General features: G+C 45.8%; 1 protein-coding gene across 1 annotated transcript in view; it reads right to left on the reverse strand.

The window, feature by feature from the left end:
* Nucleotides 1–21,555, reverse strand: part of SEMA5B (semaphorin 5B) — an 848,743-nt gene that overhangs the window by 47,009 nt on the left and 780,179 nt on the right. The window contains exon 21 of the mRNA XM_086957072.1: nucleotides 20,854–20,898. Coding sequence (XP_086813198.1) covers nucleotides 20,854–20,898 — 45 coding nt within the window. The remainder of the gene's footprint in view (nucleotides 1–20,853; nucleotides 20,899–21,555) is intronic.

Raw genomic sequence — 21,555 nt, forward strand, 5'->3', positions numbered from 1 at the left:
GCCCCAATATGGCGATCGTAGAGCGTTAGCGGTCGCAAGCTGTATGGGGGTCGGCGCGGAAATAGAACCGCTTCAATCTGGGGGGGCCTGCAAGTAAGCGGAGGGTGGCGGAAACAGGGAGACGGGCACCGGCGCCACGTTCACGCTGCAGGGAACAGATGGTGGTGAGGTCTGGAGAGGCCAGGTAGAAGCAGCGCTGGGACCAGAGGGGCGTAGAGCTGACGGCGGCGGAGAGGGTAAGCGGTCTCCCAGCCCTCCACAACCTGCGGTATAGAGGCCACCGAGGGGTGGATAGCCCATGAACCACCACCTGTGCCCGAATTAATGGACATGGGGCAGACTCCCCCCCCTCCACCCAAAGCGAAGAGAACCCTACCCCACTGATCGGGTGGGAGGCCCCGGACACAAGCCGATCCACGGAAGGGCCGTAACTGAGATCGTGGTATAAAGAGGCGGACAATCATCGCCGCACCCCCAACACGCGTCCTCAAGAGTCAGAGGACGAAATACAGCCGTCTGGTATTCGGGATCCGCGCACGAGGGGAAAGCGGAGGCCGCGGTAACCACCAATACAGGGTGGCGCAAGCTAACACCACCTCACGGCGGACACAGGCGGGCCAGGGAGACCGGTGAAGAACGGCCGAGCTGCACCACCGGAAGCATCACTCAGGGTGAGCTGGGGGAACGGACACAACCACATGATAGCGAACAACACTACTTAGTGGGGAGAGACAAGCACAATACCGGGCCACCACGGGGGTAGGCAGGAGCGGAGAGACGGTACATCCATATACCCCACCAGCATTGAAGGCCATATACTGCAACACCCTTGCACTGCTGATCCACTGCGGCGAATATGGGGAAAAAGGATCCGCCAGCCAGACCACCGAAACAGGGTCCGATGGACAACTATGCGGCGCCACGACAGGCCAGGGGCAACCCGGACTCGTCCTCAGAGGGGCCCGTAGACACTGGGACATTACTCGCGGCAATCCAGGCATCGAGAACAGATATACAGGAATCAAGAGCGGCGCTCGAAGTCAAAATTGGCGAGGTAGGGTCAGAGGTCACTCTCCTGCGCCAGGATTTCAGGAACCTCTCGGCCAGAGTGACGGAGACGGAATCGCGCATCGGGGAAGCGGAGGACTCGATCACCACGATCCGAAAAGACATGGCAGAACTCCAAGCCTCCCACAGACAGTTACTGTGGAAGGTGGATGATGCTGAAAACAGGGCACGCCGTAACAACCTGCGATTTGTAGGATTTAGAGAAGGAATTGAGGGGAACAACATGTCCGCGTTCCTACACACATGGCTCAAGGAAACTTTCCCGGAGGCGCAATTCTCGACGTGCTTCGTGATTGAGAGAGCCCACAGAGCATTACTGGCGAAACCACCAGAGGGGGCGAGACCCAGACCGGTGATCGCACGTTTCCTCAACTTCGCAGACAGAGACCTGATCTTGAGGGAAGCGAGGAAACTAGGAGACATCAGGTTGGAAAATACTAATATCATGATCTTCCCGGATTATAGCCAGGAGGTCCAGAAACAGAGACGCTCATTTGACTCGGTAAAGGCTAAACTCAGATCCATGAACATTACCTACATGCTGCTCTTCCCTGCAAAGCTCAAAGTAATTTATAAGGACAAAACACTCTTCTTTAACCACCCGGAAGATGCATGGCAGTGGCTGGAGGAGAGGCCGATCTTAAATAGTAGGGAAACTGCAGGGCGCGAGGAACTGGATAAAAACGTGAGAGAAAAGTCTCAATGGGGCCTGCCTAAACAGCAAATGAGGAGATCCAGAAGGGCATATTCTCGCACCACAGGGACCCCGTACCGAGCACGCACAGCGGTAGGGGGGAGCAGGAGGGGGAGATCGGAGTCTCCGGGCGCCTCCGGCACAGCTGACCTGCGACTCCGTGGATCCCGCAAACAGGCCTGCTCGGAAGGTGACGATGAAGAGGAGGTGGAACTCAGAGACTCGGAAGCCGAGGATGGGGAGCTGGATAATCATCAAAATTCTGTACACCCCCTAGTGACTGTGATTCACAATATGGAGCAGGAGAACTCTGACAAAATCAGCGGGGCAGAAACGTCCACACAAGACTCACACTCCTGATAACTGTGGAAGTGGACTACTGGAAACGTCGGCCGGGAAGACCGGCGACACGCAAGTTAACGCTACCCCCCTTTCTCTCTTATTCTTGTTTTCTTAGGGGTATCTGTTGGGGGTTATAGGTTTTCTCTTGTGTTTCGAATCTTGACCAAAGATACGTTTGGGCGTTCAGCCCGGTTGAACTGTTCTGCTACACCCTGCCGGGGCGGGATCTGTGCGACGTAATTGAATATAGGGAGGGAGTGGGTGGGCGACAGACTGACCCCTGCTGAAAGCTCGATCCTCCATGGGGATGAGTCTGGAAGCGGAGGGAGGTGGGGAGGGGGGGGGGGGCACGGGGGGGAACGCATTTCACAAGTTGGGGATGGGGGGGGGGGAGGCGGGGGGGGACAGCCACAACCATAATAGCTAAAGCACCACTACTGGCACGCTTCTCAGACACCGTCAGGACATGAGAGTCATTCCAATACATGGCAGGTACACTAACTGAACCACGGCAGGAAGGTAGGGGGGTATCAATCCTCACATGGAATGTAAACGGCCTGGGATCCAGAATAAAGAGGGGACTGGTGAACGCATATATTAAGAGGGTGGCTCCGGACTTTGTGCTCCTGCAAGAGACGCACCTCAGAGGCGACAAATGCGCATTTATAGCGAGAGGGAGGTACGCAGTCCTGGCACACGCGGGGTACACGACAGACTCCAGAGGAGTAGCAGTGCTTTTCAACACAACACGTACTTGGTGCGACCCACAGGGTACATACGCAGGAGTGCAGGGGGTGTGGAGGAGACAAAAATACACAGTGATTTCGGTCTATGCGCCAACGAAACTACAGACACGCACACTCAAGGCTATCGCCTCCATCCTCCTGGAGACGGCGGACACGGTACAAATGGTGGGAGGGGACTTTAACGACGTCATGTCTGAGGAGCTCGATCGCACGGGGCCAACACGGAGGGGAGGGGCACAGACAGCGCTGGCGCAACACATGGATACACTGGGCCTCACTGACATTTGGAGATGGCGACACCCTGCACAAGAGGCATACTCCTTCTATTCTGGGGCACATAAAGTATTCTCTAGATTAGACTACATATTTCTAGCTAGGCAATATCTCACGGTGGGGGACGAGGTGGCCTATAAAGCAAGGGGGATCTCGGATCACTCGCCATTATATGCGAAGCTAGGGGCAGACAGGGGGAAAAGGGCCTCAGAGTGGCGCCTGGCTGCCTGGGACCTCCAGAAGCCAGAGATCATAAAGGGGCTTAGGGCCGACATTACGGTGTACGTGGCAGAGAACGAAGGCTCTGTCAGTTCCAGGACGACCTTTTGGGAGGCAATGAAGCCGGTGTTGCGGGACAGAGCACAGAGTAGATTGAGGGAGGAGTGGAGGAAGCAACAAGCAGAACTAGCCGACCTAGAAAACACAATACTGCACTTGGAGGAGGAATTTCAGACACACAAAGAGGAGGGTACCCTAAGACAGTTGCTAGACAAACAGAGGGAGTACAGGGAGATAGTCTCCAACGAGGCTCGGACACAAGCACTGGCAACCCTCCACCGGTTGTATGACGTGGGTGATAAATCGGGCAGTCTCTTAGCATGGTTAAGCAGGAAAGAAAGTGCAGCTAGATGGGTAGAACAGATCAGGCGGGAGGATGGTCACCTTGTAAACACTGAACAGGAAATAGCCGACGTCTTTGCGTCGCATTTCGAAAACTTCTATAAGGCAAGGGACCTCGGGACCGCTGTTGAGGCATTACAATACATGGGGGAGGTGGATCTGCCTACGCTGGCGGCCTAAACTACTGCGGAGCTAGAGGCGGAGATCACACTCTATGAGATCTCGGAGGCCATAAACAAACTTAAAACGGGAAAGACACCGGGGCCGAACGGATTCCCTGCGGAATTCTTTAAACGCACATCAGATCTGTTGATGCGACACCTCAAGGCCCTATACGCCGATTCCTACCAGGAGGGACACCTCCCGTATGATCTTACATTAGCCACCATAGTCCGATCTACAAACAGGGCAAGCCCAAGGAAGAGTGTGCCTCGTACCGCCCCATATCCCTCCTTAACATGGAGGTGAAGATTTTGGCAACGGTTCTGGCAACGCGCCTGAGAGCGGTGATTCCTGATCTCATACACGCGGACCAATCTGGATTCCTACCTGATAGAGCAACTAAGCTCAATCTCAGACGCACACACAATTGGCTTCAGGAAGTCAAAAACAGGGTGGAACCCCACTGGTTCTTATCCTTGGACGCAGAAAAAGCGTTTGACGCAGTACACTGGCCCTTTCTTATGGCGGCGCTTCAACAGTTTGGACTAGGCCCAAAATTCCAGGGTTGGATAAGGTTATTGTATACAGCACCAACAGCCCGTGTGCGGGTGAATGGCAGGCTCTCCCGAGAGTTTCAGGTGTCCAGGGGAACGAGGCAGGGGTGCCGGTTGTCCCCTCTCTTGTTCACGTTAACGATTGAAGTCCTGGCGGCCAGGATTAGGCAAAACCCAGACATCAGTGGCTTCTCTTGGGACACGCTAGGGGGAACGCAAGAAAAGATATCACTTTATGCAGATGACGTGCTATTATACATAACCGACCCCGAGAGATCGATCCCAGAGTTGTTCAGGGAGTTGGAAGGCTTTGGGGCAAGGGCGGGCCATACAATTAATTGGAACAAGTCAGTCCTTTATGACCCACAGGGGGCCGACAAGTGGGGGATTCTGCCTGAACAACTGCTCACCACCGCTGAGGGGTTTCAATACCTGGGTGTATATGTCACACTGGATGGGGCACTTTCATTCAGCAGAAATGTAGAGCGAGTTATGTCCAATGCAACGGAGGACATGAACAGATGGAGACAATTGCCACTCACCCTACTAGGCAGGGCAGCAATGTACAAAATGATCACCCTCCCAAAATTCCTCTATGCACTTCAAAATGAATACTCCCCACTCCCGGCTACGGCACTCCCCAAAATACACGCAGACCTGCGTTCGTTCCTGTGGCTAGGGAAACAACCTCGAATCGCCCTCCAGACACTTCAACGGCACCAATACAGCGGGGGATCTCCCTGCCTAATATAGAGGCGTATTACTGGGCGGAACACCTGACACCTATAAACGACTGGATTCACGCCCCGGCCGAACACCCGACATACGCGCTGGAGCGGCACAAGCTGTCACCTCATAACATACTCCATTACCTGTACGGAGGGAAGGTGCGGAGAGCGCTCCTGCCGGTGACAACGATCACGCTGCGGGCCTGGACACGTGCCACGAGACGTATGGGATGGGAGGGTAGACCGACACGACAGACACCGCTTTGGCACTGCCAATGGCTGTCAGAACTTAAAAAACTAAAGGGTTTCCAAAGGTGGGACGATATAGGTATTTCACATATTGGGGACGTGATATGTAAGGGAGAATTGAAATCGTTCACCATGCTACAGGTAGAATTTGGACTACATCGCTCACAACTCTTCAAACACACCCAGCTGGCACATGCGTGGAGGGTACAAAATATCACGCTCACAGACATACCGGAATACGCTCCGCTAGAAGGCAGACTACTCCAGGAACAAATGGTACATCAGGCGGTCTCCCTCACATACAAGACACTAACCAACAACATGCTAGGTGACCTAAGGAAACTGAGAGGGATTTGGGAGGCAGACGTGGGGGAGATGGAAGATCTAGATTGGGAGATAGTCCTGATGCACCCCCAGGAGGTGGCGATCAAGTCCAGGCTGCGACTCATTCAGTTAAATGTACTACACTGGACATATTTCGATAGAGTGCGCCTTCTTAAGGCGGGGAAAATAACAGATCCCACGTGTCTCAGATGCCGACAGCAGCAAGGGGACTTCTACCACACTATATGGTCCTGCGACAACATACAAGTATACTGGGCTCACATCTTCACGGAATTAGGGGAAGTCCTGGGTGTGGAATTAGTGCGGGACCCCAAGCTGGCATTGCTGGGCATGACAAATGAAGTGGACCTTCCACGCCCACTACTAATTTTCCTGGTACTAGCACTAGTGGTAGCCAAGAGAGACATCGCGAAGCATTGGGGAGCCGCAGAGACACCAGAGGTAGGGGAATGGAGGAGAGGTTTGGATCTATACATGATGGCTGAAAGAGTGACATACAAGGCCAGAGGCTGCCCCAGGAAATTCAAGAAAGTGTGGGCAAAATGGAGACAATATGACGGTCTTGAAGGAGGCCAGTGAGAGGGGAAGGGCTGTTCACAGGGGACAACGATAATGAGTGGGATTGAACTTGACCCCGTATTGAAATAGAAGGGGGAGGTGCACAACGCCAAGAAGATACCAACATGAGGAGTATTGTAATGCTCTACAGAGCGCTGTCGGGAGGGGGAAGTAGGGGCAGTGTGAGATTCTGATTACGAGGCCGATGAGTCAATTTTAAGGTGCTACGAAAGGTATGATGTGGCGATTTCCAAGTTGGGGAATGTTTTTCTCTAGGTTTTACAGAACGCAGTTTGGGGGGTGGGGGGAGGGAGATAAAAAATATAAAATGCGGGGATTTTGATGAGACATGGAAAGTCCGAAGGGAAGAATATGGCAAATGTTTTGATGACTGATCAAGGATGCGCCGCCCAGCCTCAGGGATGTGGGCTAAAGGGCCGTGCTACAGGTTCTACTCTATGTACATACCCGGGGGTATATATGGATATGATGTTACAGGGCTGATGATACCCATGTGCTTCCTGCTACAAAAATAAAGGTTTTTTAAAAAAAAAGGTATGTTTACAACTATTACCTTTGAGCCAGATTCAGGACCTACATTAAAACGTGCATTGCAAAGATGACGAGCATGCACGCCGAAATAGTTTTTTCTAATGTTCTAAACAAATACGCACGCCTTTTAAAGAACGCGCCATAGCGAGCACTGATTTGGTATCACACCAGTCCTGCATGCTTAGTATGAAGACTACCAATATCACTAATATCATGAATTGGTTACTTTTTGCATGCCACACATTTGCGGAGAAAGAGAGAGTTGACACTGCCAATTACTAAGGGATCTATAAAGTATTGCCATTTTTTGAGTTGCCACAAAATCGATTTTGATTTTTGATGAAACAGTAGTCAAGTACTATTTATATGTGTCTCCCTTTACCCTTACCCTTGTATGCCTCTATGTCAACGTTTGTTTTATTCGTTACAGGTACATTGAGACCTTACAGAAAAGAAACAGGTTGATAATTTCCCTATTTCTCACATTGTTTGCAATAAGATCAAGAATATTGTAGACTTGCACCACTATCACGATTCACTATTGGTCCTGAAGAAAGCCCATAAGTCCGATTCACCGGCAGATTGGGCTGAAACATGTCGGCCATCTTTTACCTCACCTATTGCTAGCGCGTTCTGAACTCCTAACAATTTCACAGAACGCACTTTTTTCAGCATTCCTCTAACAGGAGCTATCCGAATCCAGACCAAATAAAGATATTTACCTGGCTGTACGGATATTTATAACTGCACACTGTCCACATCACTGGGTCACTACTCTTTTTAACCATGGGTAAGAACCTCCAGGTGGAGGCTGCATAACGAAAACTAACCCCATGATTATGCACACATGTGTATGAAGAGCGGAGAATCAAGATATACCGCTACCATTACTTCCCAACACGTGCATGAGGGTTTTTTATTGGAGACACATCGCTTACCTCTTGCATACCCTGGTTCATGCAGGACAAGTGATCCTTCCCCATTGATTAGTTGCTTTCTCAGAAGTAGCCAACAGATCTAACCAATGAACTCTCCACTCTTGAAAAAGACCTTGCACAACCTCTGGGCGAAGATGTAATTAGTTATGTGCTAGGCATTGATGCTTGAGTTTGTCTGCCCTGGTGTTCAGAGAGCATGTCAGGTGTTGAACTTCCAGGGAACGGCCCTGACATTCCAGCATTGTACAAAGGCACAGGGCCTCTTGACAAAAGGTCTATAACGGCACCCTTTATGTTGCAGTACCACATTACGGTGGTGTTGTCCGTAAACACCTGCACTAGCCTTCCCTTGTTCGAAGGAAGAAAGTCTTTCACTGCCAGCTGGATGACGCCAGGACTCTGCCAGAGACCAGAGTGACTTTATCTCCACCGCTCTCAGATGGCCACCCCAACCCAGGAGCGACACATCTATTACTAACCCCTACTATGGATGGGGAAGGGAAAGGGGTCTGCTGCTGAACCAATTGCGGTCTGTCAGCCACCACTGGAAGTCCTTTTCAGTTTCCTCAGAGATCTGGACATGGTCTGAGAGTTTCCCCTGATGCTGTGCCCAGTGGAACTTCAGGTCACACTGCAAAGCCCTTATATGAGAACAGGCATGTTTTACAACAAGGATTCAGGAGACTATGAAGCCCAACAGCCTCAGAGTCAGTCTCATCAAAATGCAGGGTAGAGATTGAAACATTGGAATCATAGCCTGAATATCCTGGACTCGCCGTTCGGGAGGATAGGCCCAAAACTGGACTGTCACCAGACCGGCCCTAAAGAAAGGGAGCATCGGAATAGGAGTCAGGTGTGGCTTCAACACATGTATAGTGAACCCCAGCGGATGCAGGAGGCCCACCATTGTCTAGAGGTGGCAGACGAATGTCTTGGATGAACCCACCTTCAACATCCAATCATCGAGGTAGCTGAAGACTGGAATCCCTGACCACCGCAGATGTGCTGTGACATCTGCCATCACTTTTGTGAACACCTGAGGGGCGCTGGTGAGTCCTAAGGGGAGCACAGCAACCTGCAAGTGCTCTCGGACAACTGTGAATAGCAGGAAGCACTTGTCAGCTGGCAGGACGGGGATGTGGAAATATGCGTCCTGCAGGTCCAACGCCACCATCTTCTCTCCAGGGTCCAGGGCAGACAGGACTTGAGCTATGGTGAGCATTTTGAACATATATTTTTTCAGGAAGAGGTTGAGAAGATGTAAGTCTAGGAAGGCCTAAGTCCTTTTTGGACACTAGGCAATAACAGGAATAGCAATCACGACCTACTCATGATGCCGGCAACCTCATAATGGCTCCTTTGGCCAAAAGTGCCAAAACATCCTGACAGATCAAAAAGTGGAGGCCCTCCATCAGTCAGTTGTAAGTGGGTGGCATGGGGAGAGGGGTTTCCAGAAAAGGGATGGAGGAGCTCTTTTCGATGATCTGCAAAACTCATTTTTCGGATGTATCTACTTATAGTGGGGCAGGTGATTGTGAATCCTGCCTCCCACTGGGTGGCCATGCGGGTGTTAGGGTAAACTAAAGGGGATTGGTGGTTGTGACTGCTGGGAGGTCATGGACTGGCCTGACCTCTGGCAGGTGGTCCCACATGATATTAGAACCGTGTCCACAGCCACAAAAGGGCAGAATACCCTGTTGGCATTCATGGCTGGTCAGGAAAGGACACTGTTGGTAGCCACTACCATTGCCATCGTAGGGGCGAAAGACAGACTGGGGTTGGTGTGGGGTTATGGATAGACCCAAGGATCTGACTGTAACTCTGCTAGCCTTGAAGCACACCAGTGCTGAGTCTGCCTTCTCACCAAAGAAGGGGAGAGCCATCAAAGGGCATGTCCATGAGACATCCTCTGGCAAGCCAGTGGTTCTCAGCCAGGCATGGAGGCTTAGTGCCACTGACAATGAAATCACTCTGCCCAGCGACTCAGCCGTGTTACGCCTACATCTGATGGTGAACTTTGCTGCTTATCGCCCATTAGCAATTGCTTGAGTATGGCAACACTTGCGCAATCAACTCCCTTCAGTGTGTTGCTTTCAGCCCAAAAGGCACACTGTAATAATTGACCACAGTGCTTGGATGGTGAAAGAAAAAACCCTCTTACCAAAGGTATCAACCTAGGGACCGAGAGAAAAGGCCATGTTATGTATGGTTCCCCCATTAATAGGCCCCTGCGTAGCAGTTGAACAGGGGCAGATAATTTTGGAGAGTCATACATAACATAATATTAAAGATGGGTGAAAAGTGAATTATTTGTGATGCTTTCACCTCAGGCTTCTGAGTGATGTCATAGACAACTCTAACTTTGCTCTCATTGTCTATTTGATGTCACTCAGAACCCCTTGGGTGAAAAACATCCCAATAAATCACTGTTCCCCATCTATGATTATATATACTACCACCATGCGGTAAGTGTGCACATATGTTAGCACTGTAAATTTAATACGTTTGTAGTATTTGCATTCATTTTAACATCGCTAAATGATTTCCTGTAAGAGGATGCAACACAGAGTTTTATCTTGTCTAAAGAAACGTGCACTTTATAGCACAATAGTGTTACCTTTGAAAGGACCATTGAAAGGATTCTTAAGCACCAAAAGGAAAACATTAAGCTTGATTATGGTCCACTTTTTCATATCTTACTCATCTTAACTATTTATATGTTCTGAAAGGAAATTCCTAGTCTGTTTTTACATACCACTTCACAACAGAGGTTAACCTGGTAGCACACATTCTCAGTGTTGGTACGTAAGGGAACTGTGGTACCAAGCATGTTATTCAATCTTACACAATTTATTCAAGTATAGAAGCCAGGATTAAAAATCGGGTTTTCACATTCCACAGCCATCAGTCTAGCCACTAGCTCAAATCTGTCACCTTGGTTTTGAAATGCATCATGTTAACAATGTAGGGGAGAGGATGTGGCCTAATGGCTAGGGCGGTCGACCCCAAATCTGGTGAACCGGGTTCGAGTCTCGGCAACGACGCTCAACATCCTGTGATTCAAGGCAAATCACTATTGCCCGTGCCTGACAATGAATGTGTCCTTATGTAACGCAACTGGTGCTCATGTAAAGCGCTCCGATACCCGATACCTTTGTGTCAAGTTCGCGCTATATAAAACTCCCCAAAAAAAGTACGGTCTTGGCTGCAATAACTGTTGAATGAGTAACAACTGCCACAAAATATATGGTGAGTAAGTAAGACTAAATATGAAAGGCTACGTAGAAGTTGGTGGAAATAAAGTCATCTAATCATGTCACCAGGAGAAAGACGTGGATGTACATTTTGACATGGAATCATGTTACTTGGCCAGTCCTTTTTTTTAGCTTGAGTAATGATTACCTTCTGCTTGCTTGTGAAGCCCCTGCAAATATACTTTGTGTATAGCATATACAAATGGTTTTTAGATTGTTGCTTAAGAAGATCATGGAACTCAAGCACATAAATTAAAAACGACTTGTCAAGATTCATACAATTGTGTTTTAAAGGATATGCTGGAGTTACAATCGGGGTCTCTTGGTTTGAGTCAGTAGGAGGCGCCTTAGACCCTATCTCATGTACAGTACTCAGTGCTTAATTTGTAAAGCAATAAGAGCCAGGGCTCAAATATTTCTCAGACGACCAAGGCCAGTGCTACCAAGTATCAGAGATGCAGAATATCAAGGCTGCCGACTATTAATTCTACTGTATGCTTTTCCTCCACCACCATACACTCTGTGTCCCTTCTCTTTTTTTACCCTTGGTTTCTACTTTTGCCACCGTTTTCCCTTCCTTCCCTTCCTTCTTTTCTTCTCCCATTTTCTGCATTTCTCTCTCAATTGTTCTGGGTCAAAGTCTGGTAATAAGAAAATAAATCCTGGTCCCCAAATGTGAGTGCCAGTGGGCCCCACCTGAAACCACTGGCTCAAATGAAGCACTGACTGTACAGCTCATGTGTTAACATCTCCCACAGCCTGTCTTATCCTCCAGGGCCCAGTCCAGGGTAGACTTTTGCAGGGACTCTTTTTCCTGCACACATTGCGGACCATTGCACTCGTGCCGCGTCTGATTTGTGTGGGTCCTGCTCATTAGCTAAAAAAGCTGCCTCCAATAATTTCCTCAACACCTGTTAGAGGTTGGTGAAGCTCTACTACTCAGATGGCCCTAATCCTTCCAAGGCTCGTTGTGACAGCATTAATTGCTAACACGTTTTCGCATTACATCCTCCACTGACAGAAGCCGCAATGCAATCAGTGTCGGGGCCGTGAGCTGTCTGGCAGAGTTAAATAAGTTTGCGCGTTCTGCTCTCTCAGCCCACTTCCTTTCTCCATCCGAACTGAAACGAGCTGGTGTGTCAGGCTGACAGCAGCGAAATGAGGCATGGAAGCAATACACCTTGGTGATTGCAAAAGTATGTGCCTGCCGCAGGGAGCGGCAGGCCTGGGTTGCTGCAAGCCAAGATGTTGCAATGCACAGTCACATATGACGTCTGCTCAAAATGGCTAAAAATAGCTTTGAGGCCCGCACAAATTAAAGCTTTGCAGGATAGCCAACATTAAAACGGAACATCTAAATTTGCATGCAACTGTGTGTGTTTATGTAATTAGTATTAATTACTAATATCCTGGAACCCTGATGTGGTAGCTGCTCTTGTGGGCTAGAGTTGTTTTTTTCTATTTCCTGGTCTTCATTTTGTGTTTTTTTCTCATTTTATTTGACGGTTTTTAAAAAGAAGGATTTTCCTTTCAAAGTCATTTGGATGCTAGTTTCTGTTGTGGATATTACCACATCAACCACCTCCCCTGGAGAAAGATGGTGCGGTTCCATTGCTTACGAATGAACTTTGGAGCCTCTAGTGGTCACTCAGTGAAGAAGACTGTGTCTGTGAGCTTAATTTCTCTACCACCATTTGCACAACCACCATTTTGAAAACGACTTCTTCAGTCTATGTTTTCAATGATAGCGGTTTGCACACTCATAGACGTCTATCTATTTTGGGCAAAAGTCCACTTGAACCAGCATTCAAACAACTACCCTATCAAATAACACACCAAACACCAATGACCCATCTGCGTGCACCCTGATTCAGCATAAAGCTTAGGAAAATATAAATGATAAACAGGAGTCTCAGGGACCCCCCACCACTTTCTGCAGGTGGGGTCATCTTTTTGCCATATGCAAATCAGCCTTGACCCTGTGCCTCATGGGAACAGTCCAGCCCGAACTGCCAAGCCATGTCTTCCCTGGACCGGCTTGCTTGAATCCAGTGGCAAAGTGAGCAATATTTAAGGAAGCCCAGAGACCAAAAAAATCAATAAATCCATGGGAAAGGAGACAAATTTGTATTAACATAGATCGTGAAAAATAAATTCCAGATTTCAAAATGTTTCCATTAATAACTGTGAGCAATTTACAGACGAGAAGAATATTCTCAACACGAAGGAGTGTTACTAAACTGGCCTACGACTGTCATTTTCTCACCAGAGAGGGCATCTAGCCTAGTAAGGCTCTCCTCTACCACATATTGAGTACATCTTTACCTCAAATTCTTGCGATTGAATACTTGAATTGTTTTACGATGACAAGATAAGAGTACGCATTCTTTATGTCCTTCTGATAGTGCTACTTTAATGTCCCACTTTTGAACTGGCGCTATCCCTAAGCAAGAGCAAGAAAGCCCCCGGCCCTGATGGGGTCCCAGTCGATTTATTTAAACATCTTCCTGACCTTTGGGTACCAATAATTACAAGAGTTTGTATGGCAACAACTAAACTTGGTCTGTTAGACTCATGGTCATCCTCTACAATGGTACCAATTTTCAAGAAGGGGGATCGACAAGACCGTAAGTGCTACCGACCAATATCGCTTCTCGACTCTTTGGGCAAAGTAGTGGGCAGAGTCGTCCTCGAAAAACTACAACACTGGGTAGAAGATAAAAATATCCTCTCGGATCTACAGTTCGGGTTCAGGGAGGGTTTTGGAACCATCGAACAGGCCTTAAATCTAAGCCTGTTAACATCAAAATACACCCACGCTAAACCTGGTGCCATTTACATGGTTTATGTGGATTTGTCCTCTGCATTCGACTGTGTCTCGCACGCTAAGCTTTGGTCACTGCTGAGCGAAATGGGGGTAGACCCCCCTCTCTTGGATTACTTATGAGAGCTCTACAGTGAAGCCACGGCGAAAGTGAGGTATGGGACAAGAGGTGAACTGACGAGGCCATTCAAAGTAGAGCGGGGAGTGAGGCAAGGCTGTGTCCTGGCCCCTTTCCTCTTCTCTCTGTATACCAACGGACTAGAAGAGACCATGCTGAGAGGGGGAAGGGACCTCCCCAGAGCAAAAGATCGCCTGATCCACGCGCTACTATATGCGGACGACGCAGTTATATTAGCGCGTACCCCCATTGAACTGCAGAAATCTTTATCTAAATATGCAGATTTCATGGGTGCTCTGGACTTGCACATCAACATCAAAAAAACTTTTGTCATGGTGGTCGGTGGACCAAGAAAAGCACCTAAGTCCATCTACCTGAAAGAACAAAAAGTAGAAAAGACCTCACAATACCCCTACTTAGGGGTTATGATCGATGACGCCCTAAACTGGAAAGCGGCGGTTGAGGCTAGGAGACATCTATTCAAGCGAGCAATTATGGCGTTGATGAAATTCTCAAACAAACTTGGGAAAAGACCCCAAGTAGAACTGCTACAGATTTACGCTGCGAAATGCCAATCCATCGCATTATACGGTGCAGGGATCTGGGGACACATTCCCTCTGGCTCTATTCAAAAAGAGGAAAATATCTTCATAAGATTCCTTCTATCAACACCACGAGGCACTTCCACCTATGCCTCACATATAGAACTGGGAATCCCATATATTGAGGATTTAATTAAAATCCAACCTCTCCTACTTTGGAGGCGAGTCTGGCTGTCGGAAAAAAATAGTTTGACCAAGAGCATCTTACAGGACATTATGGAGCTGGACCACGCCCACAAAATAGCTTGGCTCTCCTATGTAAGACACTTCTTCTCCGACCTGGGTCTACAACAATATTATTATAAACCAGAACACCTAAAAGACATATCCAAAAAAGAACTGAAACAGACCGCATTGAGTCATTTGGAATCTCTGAGACTGTCTTCGCTGATCTCGAAAAAATCTGCCATGCACACAATTCTGATACAGCAGTCTCCAAAAATCCAGCTTTATTTGACATTAGAGATCACCGCATACGAAAAGATGCTCCTAACAAGGTTCAGAATGAACCTCTTTTTTAGATTAGTGACATTTCCGGAAAAAAATAACTGGAAAACTCAGATGGACCCGTGCCCATGCGATGATCTTTCTCAACAGTCCACCATGCATACAATTTTGTTTTGCAAGTTCTTCCACACCCACCGAAAAATATGGCTTATCCCCTTACTAAAAAAATGGGGATATAGACAATGTCGTCCAGCTATGTTGACACTTCAATCTTTGGACTCTGAAACCACCGTGTACCATGTGTTGAATTTTTTAAAGTGTATTATAAGACACAGAAACAATCTGTAAACTAAAAGATTATTTCATATCTCACGTAAACTTTAGGTACTTTTTCTGCTTTTAAATGTATATTCAATTACAATTTTTTTACTGTGAATGTTTGAATACTATCTTTTATGGTTTTGCTAACGCTAAAAAACCGAATAAAGATTATTATTATTATTATTATTACTTGAATTGTTTTACGATGACAAGATAAGAGAACGCATTCTTTATGTCCTTCTGATAGTGCTACTTTAATGTCCCACTTTTGAATGGTTTTGGGTTCACAACTTTAACAATCCAAAAAGACATTGAAGAAAGCTGACAAAAGAATTAGGTAGTGACCAAAAGATCTCAAATGTAATCATCGAGTAAAATCATTCATTTACATATAAAGAAATATTTTCTAAAATTGCTGAACAAACAGGCACAATCTATGAAAAAAGATAAATTGTGAACATTTTGTGAAAAGGCATGTTTCCATACTCTGATGGTTGCCTGTGAGTTAATGGAAGTGATGCTGGCTAAGGCATACTTTTCATAACTTTATGGTGACTAATTGTGGTAAAAACACCTTTTAAAAATGTAATTTGTAAAACCGCTCCCACATCTTGTAGCATAGTCCACGACATATAATTCTGGACTCCTGCTGACAATCAGAGGCTGCTAATACCCCTTTATGCCACTCTGCGATTCGCAGCTCACTCTGGCGTTTAATCATAGCCTAACTTTTTGGGAGGCTTACTTTTGTCGGGGAGGAATTCTTGAAGAGTTTGGCATATTCTGAGCAAATCTTTGAAGGAAATTTAAATTTACCAATAAGGATTTGGAGATTGTGTATTTCCTGAATATGAGATTGTATTTAAATTCAACACCTACCTGGACAAAGACACAGTGTGTGCAGGTTACATAATGGGACACTGACCAATCACATGGAAACAAAGGTGTAAATCTCAGCTACAGTACAAACGCCTTCTGTCTGTGCATCTAGCCAACACACCCTCTGTAATATCCTAATGCACTTACATATCCTCACTTGACACTACAATTGACTCCTTGTTAGTTGTAGTCTTGACACGCTTCTTGCACCTGCCTTTCCTCATCATGCGCCACACAACTGGCAAGTATTTCCATGTCTTGCCGCTTTATTTCCTTAGAGTCCTAATGCGGTGATATACTTAATAATCCGAACGCATTGCTCCTCAACGTTTCTTGAACTACTACCAACAAGCTCTGGACAGATTTACTAAACCTAGTTCCAAGTGGAAGTCAGACTTGCGCCTGATAATAGTGATTTTTACCATTGTGTGCTTTACGCTTGACTCACAAAGTGTGAACTGTGCATAAATGTATGCCAGTAGTGGTAACATGCTTTAGACATGCGGGGCACCCAAAAATATATCTCTGTGTATAGTCAAAAAAATTGTAATGTATTTTCCACACCTATCCAAGTAAATAACTTAAACCCAAATGGCCAGGGCCTACTTGGTGCCGAAAGTGTAGCAAAGCGCCCCAGTGGCTTGTGTTTTCACAATGTTCATGAAGAAAAAACTGTTAGCAAATTTAATACATGCCATCCGTTTGTATGCAGAAGTTAGTGAACCTGCAAAAAACACCGTGCCCCCGATTAGGAGTGGGATTTCTGATGTCTGCGTACACCCGTGTTTGTGCAGGGGTCAGATTTACAAGTTGAGTGGTGTATACTGCATCCGGTAATGATGGGTGCTCTAACAGCTCACCCTTCATTACATTTTGGTAAGCCAAATCTTCTGGAATTTAACAAGGGAAAAGTGTACAGTATTTACAGAACTATACAGATTTTGGTGTGGTAAGCACCAAAATACGCATATTATCTTCCAGAAACTCATAATAGGTGCAATTTATACCCCCCGCCCAATAAATAATATACCCCGGATATCGTTATTTATCAGGCACAATAAAGCACCTGGATTCCAACAAACTCCTAACCAGGGCCCAAATAGCTCAATTACCACTGTGCATGTGTGTGTAAAATATTTGCCATAATTTACAACTGTTTTTTGCGTTTAGTCCCCTTTGTCGCCAACCCTTTCGTTTACTGAGAAGCTGATCTGCCACATCTATGATGTCTCAAATTACACGTTTTACCCTGATCTACTGTTTTACGGGTGGGGGGGGGAAGAGGCCTACCAATCATTTCAACTCATGCATCCATGGCGCTATACCTTTTAAAGGATGGGAATGTGTTCTGGCGAAAGGTGTACTTTAGTGGTGGAAAGCCTGGGATGGACTTGAACAGTTCTGAATTTGAGCCCCAGATCAGTAGACAATGACATTCTGGGCAATTCAAGGTCTCGCTCCATCTCTCTAAGTCACCTTTGGCTTCGTTAGAAAGTATTCCACCTGCCCCTTCACTGCACCTCTGATATACAGCCATGGGCTTATGTGAAGCAATTTCCAAGAAGTACATATTCGTCGAGCAACTGGTACAATGGTCTCACAGTGACACGTTGGCACGCGGCTCTCCATTCATTCATGTTGATACAATGGCTCCCTTTTCTTCTGAAACAAAGACCCATTGTGAGCACAAACATCATTGTGTGGGGCCTTTTCTTGGCAGCACACAGAATAGAATAGTCCCCTTCCTCTGCTCTTCAGAAATATTTCCAACAGTTAATGTGTTCTCCACTCGATGCCACCCCCATCATTGCCATGAGCATTTTAAAGGTGAGGGTCTTTTGCGCAGCCGGCCCCCTTTGCGCACTCTCAGCTCCGCCAGCTCGCGCTTTGATGGACGCCTGTGGCTGAAGATGATAGACGAGCCGGCTCCACTCCTGGTCACAGTTTCAGAATTTCTCTGCAACCTGCCAGTGCGGGGATCACTCTGCCCGGCTGTCGAATGATGTATGGCTCAATTGTGGAATATATTTATGGGCTGGGTCCACGTCTGTCAGTATTAAGACATTGTGGTAGAAGATCGAGTTTTTCCTGGAGCACTAAGGGGCCTGCTAACCCAGGGAAAGGCCCACTGGTGAGCACATGGAGAGCCGAAGGAGCGCACAGTCGAACTTTGCAGTAGGGAAGGGCTTAATGATGAAGATAAACTAGGACAGTGGCATCAATCAAATTTGCACTGCCCATTATTTGTGCTCTTCATCTTCCTCATGCCCTCATTTGTTTTTAGCATTAAAAATATGTTCCTTTCCCTCCTCCCTCCTTCCGTACTGTATCTTGAGTCCCCCCTGCTTGGTCTTGACACCTACCGCACATTGCTAAATAAGAATGTCTGTACCTAAATGTTTTTATCTGCACTATTACTTGTATTTTTTCCTTACAGAAAACTGAACAAATTTTGAAATATATATATATATATATATATATATATATATATATATATATATATATATATATATATATATATATATATATATATATATATATAATATATTTTCCATCCACACAATCCTCATTCGACATGAGACGCCCTCGGTATTGGTACACATTTGAGTTAGTGGGGCCTAGAGCAACTGTGTGTTTATCCCCTTCCCCTGCCACCCCTACCTACTTTAGCATCAATTGCCAGGTGCAGTGATTGCATATCGCATATTACAGTACCTCACCCCACTGTACTTGCAGGGACCTCTCCTGTACACCACCTGATCATTCCACCTTTGATCACCAACATCAGCCGTGCACTACGTTCCCTGCAAGTTTTCAGAACATGCCTTTAAATTCATCTATTTATAAATCCATATTATCAAGCAGTAATTCTTAAGAAAAAAATTAAAAGGCCCATTTAAAAAAGATATTTATTCCTGGAGACTTATGCAATTATAGAGAATTTCAGGAGTACTCCAGGAATGTCCGATTATCTCGGCTTTCCAGGAATACTCAACATGTAGATAGTTACACATGCATAAGTGTAACACCTCCTTGAGTAAGTATAACTCAAAAGTGCATTGCACTTTAAATCTTTTTGTTTCTCTAGCGTAACAGTATTTTTCCTCTCAGGAAAAGCTTTTACCGATTTATTTTATACCCTCATCCCTAGAGATACTTATATACGTCCTTGTCAGGAGTAAATCCTGACCAGATCCAGTGTGGAAACAGGACTTTCACAAGTTTGTCATTACCCATTAACTCACAACTTTGCTGGTAATCCCCCAGTTAGATGCCCACCCCCTCTGATCGGTTTTACCCATATGCCAAATGGCACCACTTTGTGAAAGCCAGAAATTAGCTTACACGCACAAATGAAAAAAAATGGTGCACATTTTCTTTGGTGAGCGAGTGGTGCACGTTTTGGCTCAAGGGCTACCCTAGAAAACTGTGGCTGGACAGGTTATTGTGCAAATGTTGGTAGGAGACTGAGTATTGCAAGCAGTGCCTGGAGAGTGAATTTTGTTAATGGTGGTCGAGTGAACTGTGCACAAATATTTGTTTCCAAAACTGCCTTTGACTTCCCGGAGTGGGAAGAAGATTAACCAAAGTGCAGTCACTTGGAGCGGGACACATGACAAAAGGCCCTTCTGCTACATGTGGTGCGAACAAGTCCACACTTACACATTATATATATATATATATATATATATATATATATATATATATATATATATATATATATATACACATATATATATATATATATATATATATATATACATATAATATATATATATATAATATATATATACATAATATATATATACATAATATATATATATATATATATATATATATACACACATATATATATACACACACACATTTATAAAAAAAATTCCACACACACACCCTTCCTTTCAATCAATTCAAAATCTGAGTTTTCTAAATAAATACAAAATATCTCTGGAAGTGACAAAGCCTTTTGATAATGAAAATGTATTTGGTCAAGGCACTGGCCTATCTCTACCATTCTCAGGCAGGGGACGTACACATGGTATATTCAATTACAAAGAAGAAAAAAAAACATTTTCCCCGTTTTCACATTCCTAAAATTCTTTTATGTAAAATTATAGCATTTCCCTTCTTTGTGTTAAAAGTCTTGGACTTAACAATCTATTTATCCTTAAATGATCAGCCCATGAAAATAGCAATACACTGAACAGCCCTGCTAAGAAATTGCTGAAACACTAAGCCTCGGTTTTCAGTCATCAAATGAAAAAAACATTTAGCCAGGCCATCAATATTTCTGCTAGACAGTTCAGCAGAAAGTGTCGCTTTGAAACGCTGCTGAAGATGGAAGAGGTGGGGAAGGGAGAGCTGGCATGGGACACCCAGATCTATTTTTTTGACATTGAGAATTAGGTAATATGACATCCTGGCAATCTGGCCCAGACAATTAGACTCCCCTGGGCAGGGAGCTCGCCGCTGCATGGGAAGCTGCAGATTAATGCATGTCGCCGGAGGTGTCTTGAATTAAATCAGAGGCCGATTCATAAAGGGAGAGATTAAAATACAAAATGTAGTTCACTCTACCTCCACAGTGCACGCTTTCATCAATGCTGGATGCCGGCAAGATCACTGAGCACAGGAGGGAAAAAAAAGAAAGTTATTCTTCTGAGACGCCACTTTTGTAGTCACCATATAAGCAGACAATATTTTTGTTATTTGGTAGTTGCTGCTGATATAAGGCAACATCAGTGATTCATCAAGTAAAAATAAAAACCCACTATTGTGTAGTATAAAAATTACAATCCCTCTGAGACAGTCACCTTTAGAATGCCACGGCTGTAGGATCATGGCAGGTTTGTGGATTTTGTGCAAAATCACTGAAGCAAAAAGGATGGTCAAAGTGAACATTTCCATATTAACTGGTTTTTCCTTTTGACTTGATTAGCAGTTGAACATTTTCAGTGCACCGCTGCAAAAAGGGGTTGTTTTGTGTGTAGTTGGTAATTAGGGAATGTGCATTTTCATATGCATTTTCTTTGGTGCGATGAATGACAATTGTGAAACAGTGAGCAGACATTAAAATGGAAGCTCTGCCTCTTGTCATCAAGCAGCGGCAAATGTGTTTTTTTCTGAGAGGGAGGGACAAAAGGTTTTTAACTTACTGTACTGTTTCTTTATTAATATATATTGTTTTTGCTTATTAAAGTGGTTCAGCATTTCAACGTCATAATTACGGTGCACTGCCCAAAAACATTTTCAAGAGAACCCTTATGCGATGAAGTTGCT

Source organism: Lissotriton vulgaris, chromosome 2_1 (assembly GCF_964263255.1).
Source record: "Lissotriton vulgaris chromosome 2_1, aLisVul1.2, whole genome shotgun sequence".
Taxonomy (NCBI): Eukaryota; Metazoa; Chordata; class Amphibia; order Caudata; family Salamandridae; genus Lissotriton; species Lissotriton vulgaris.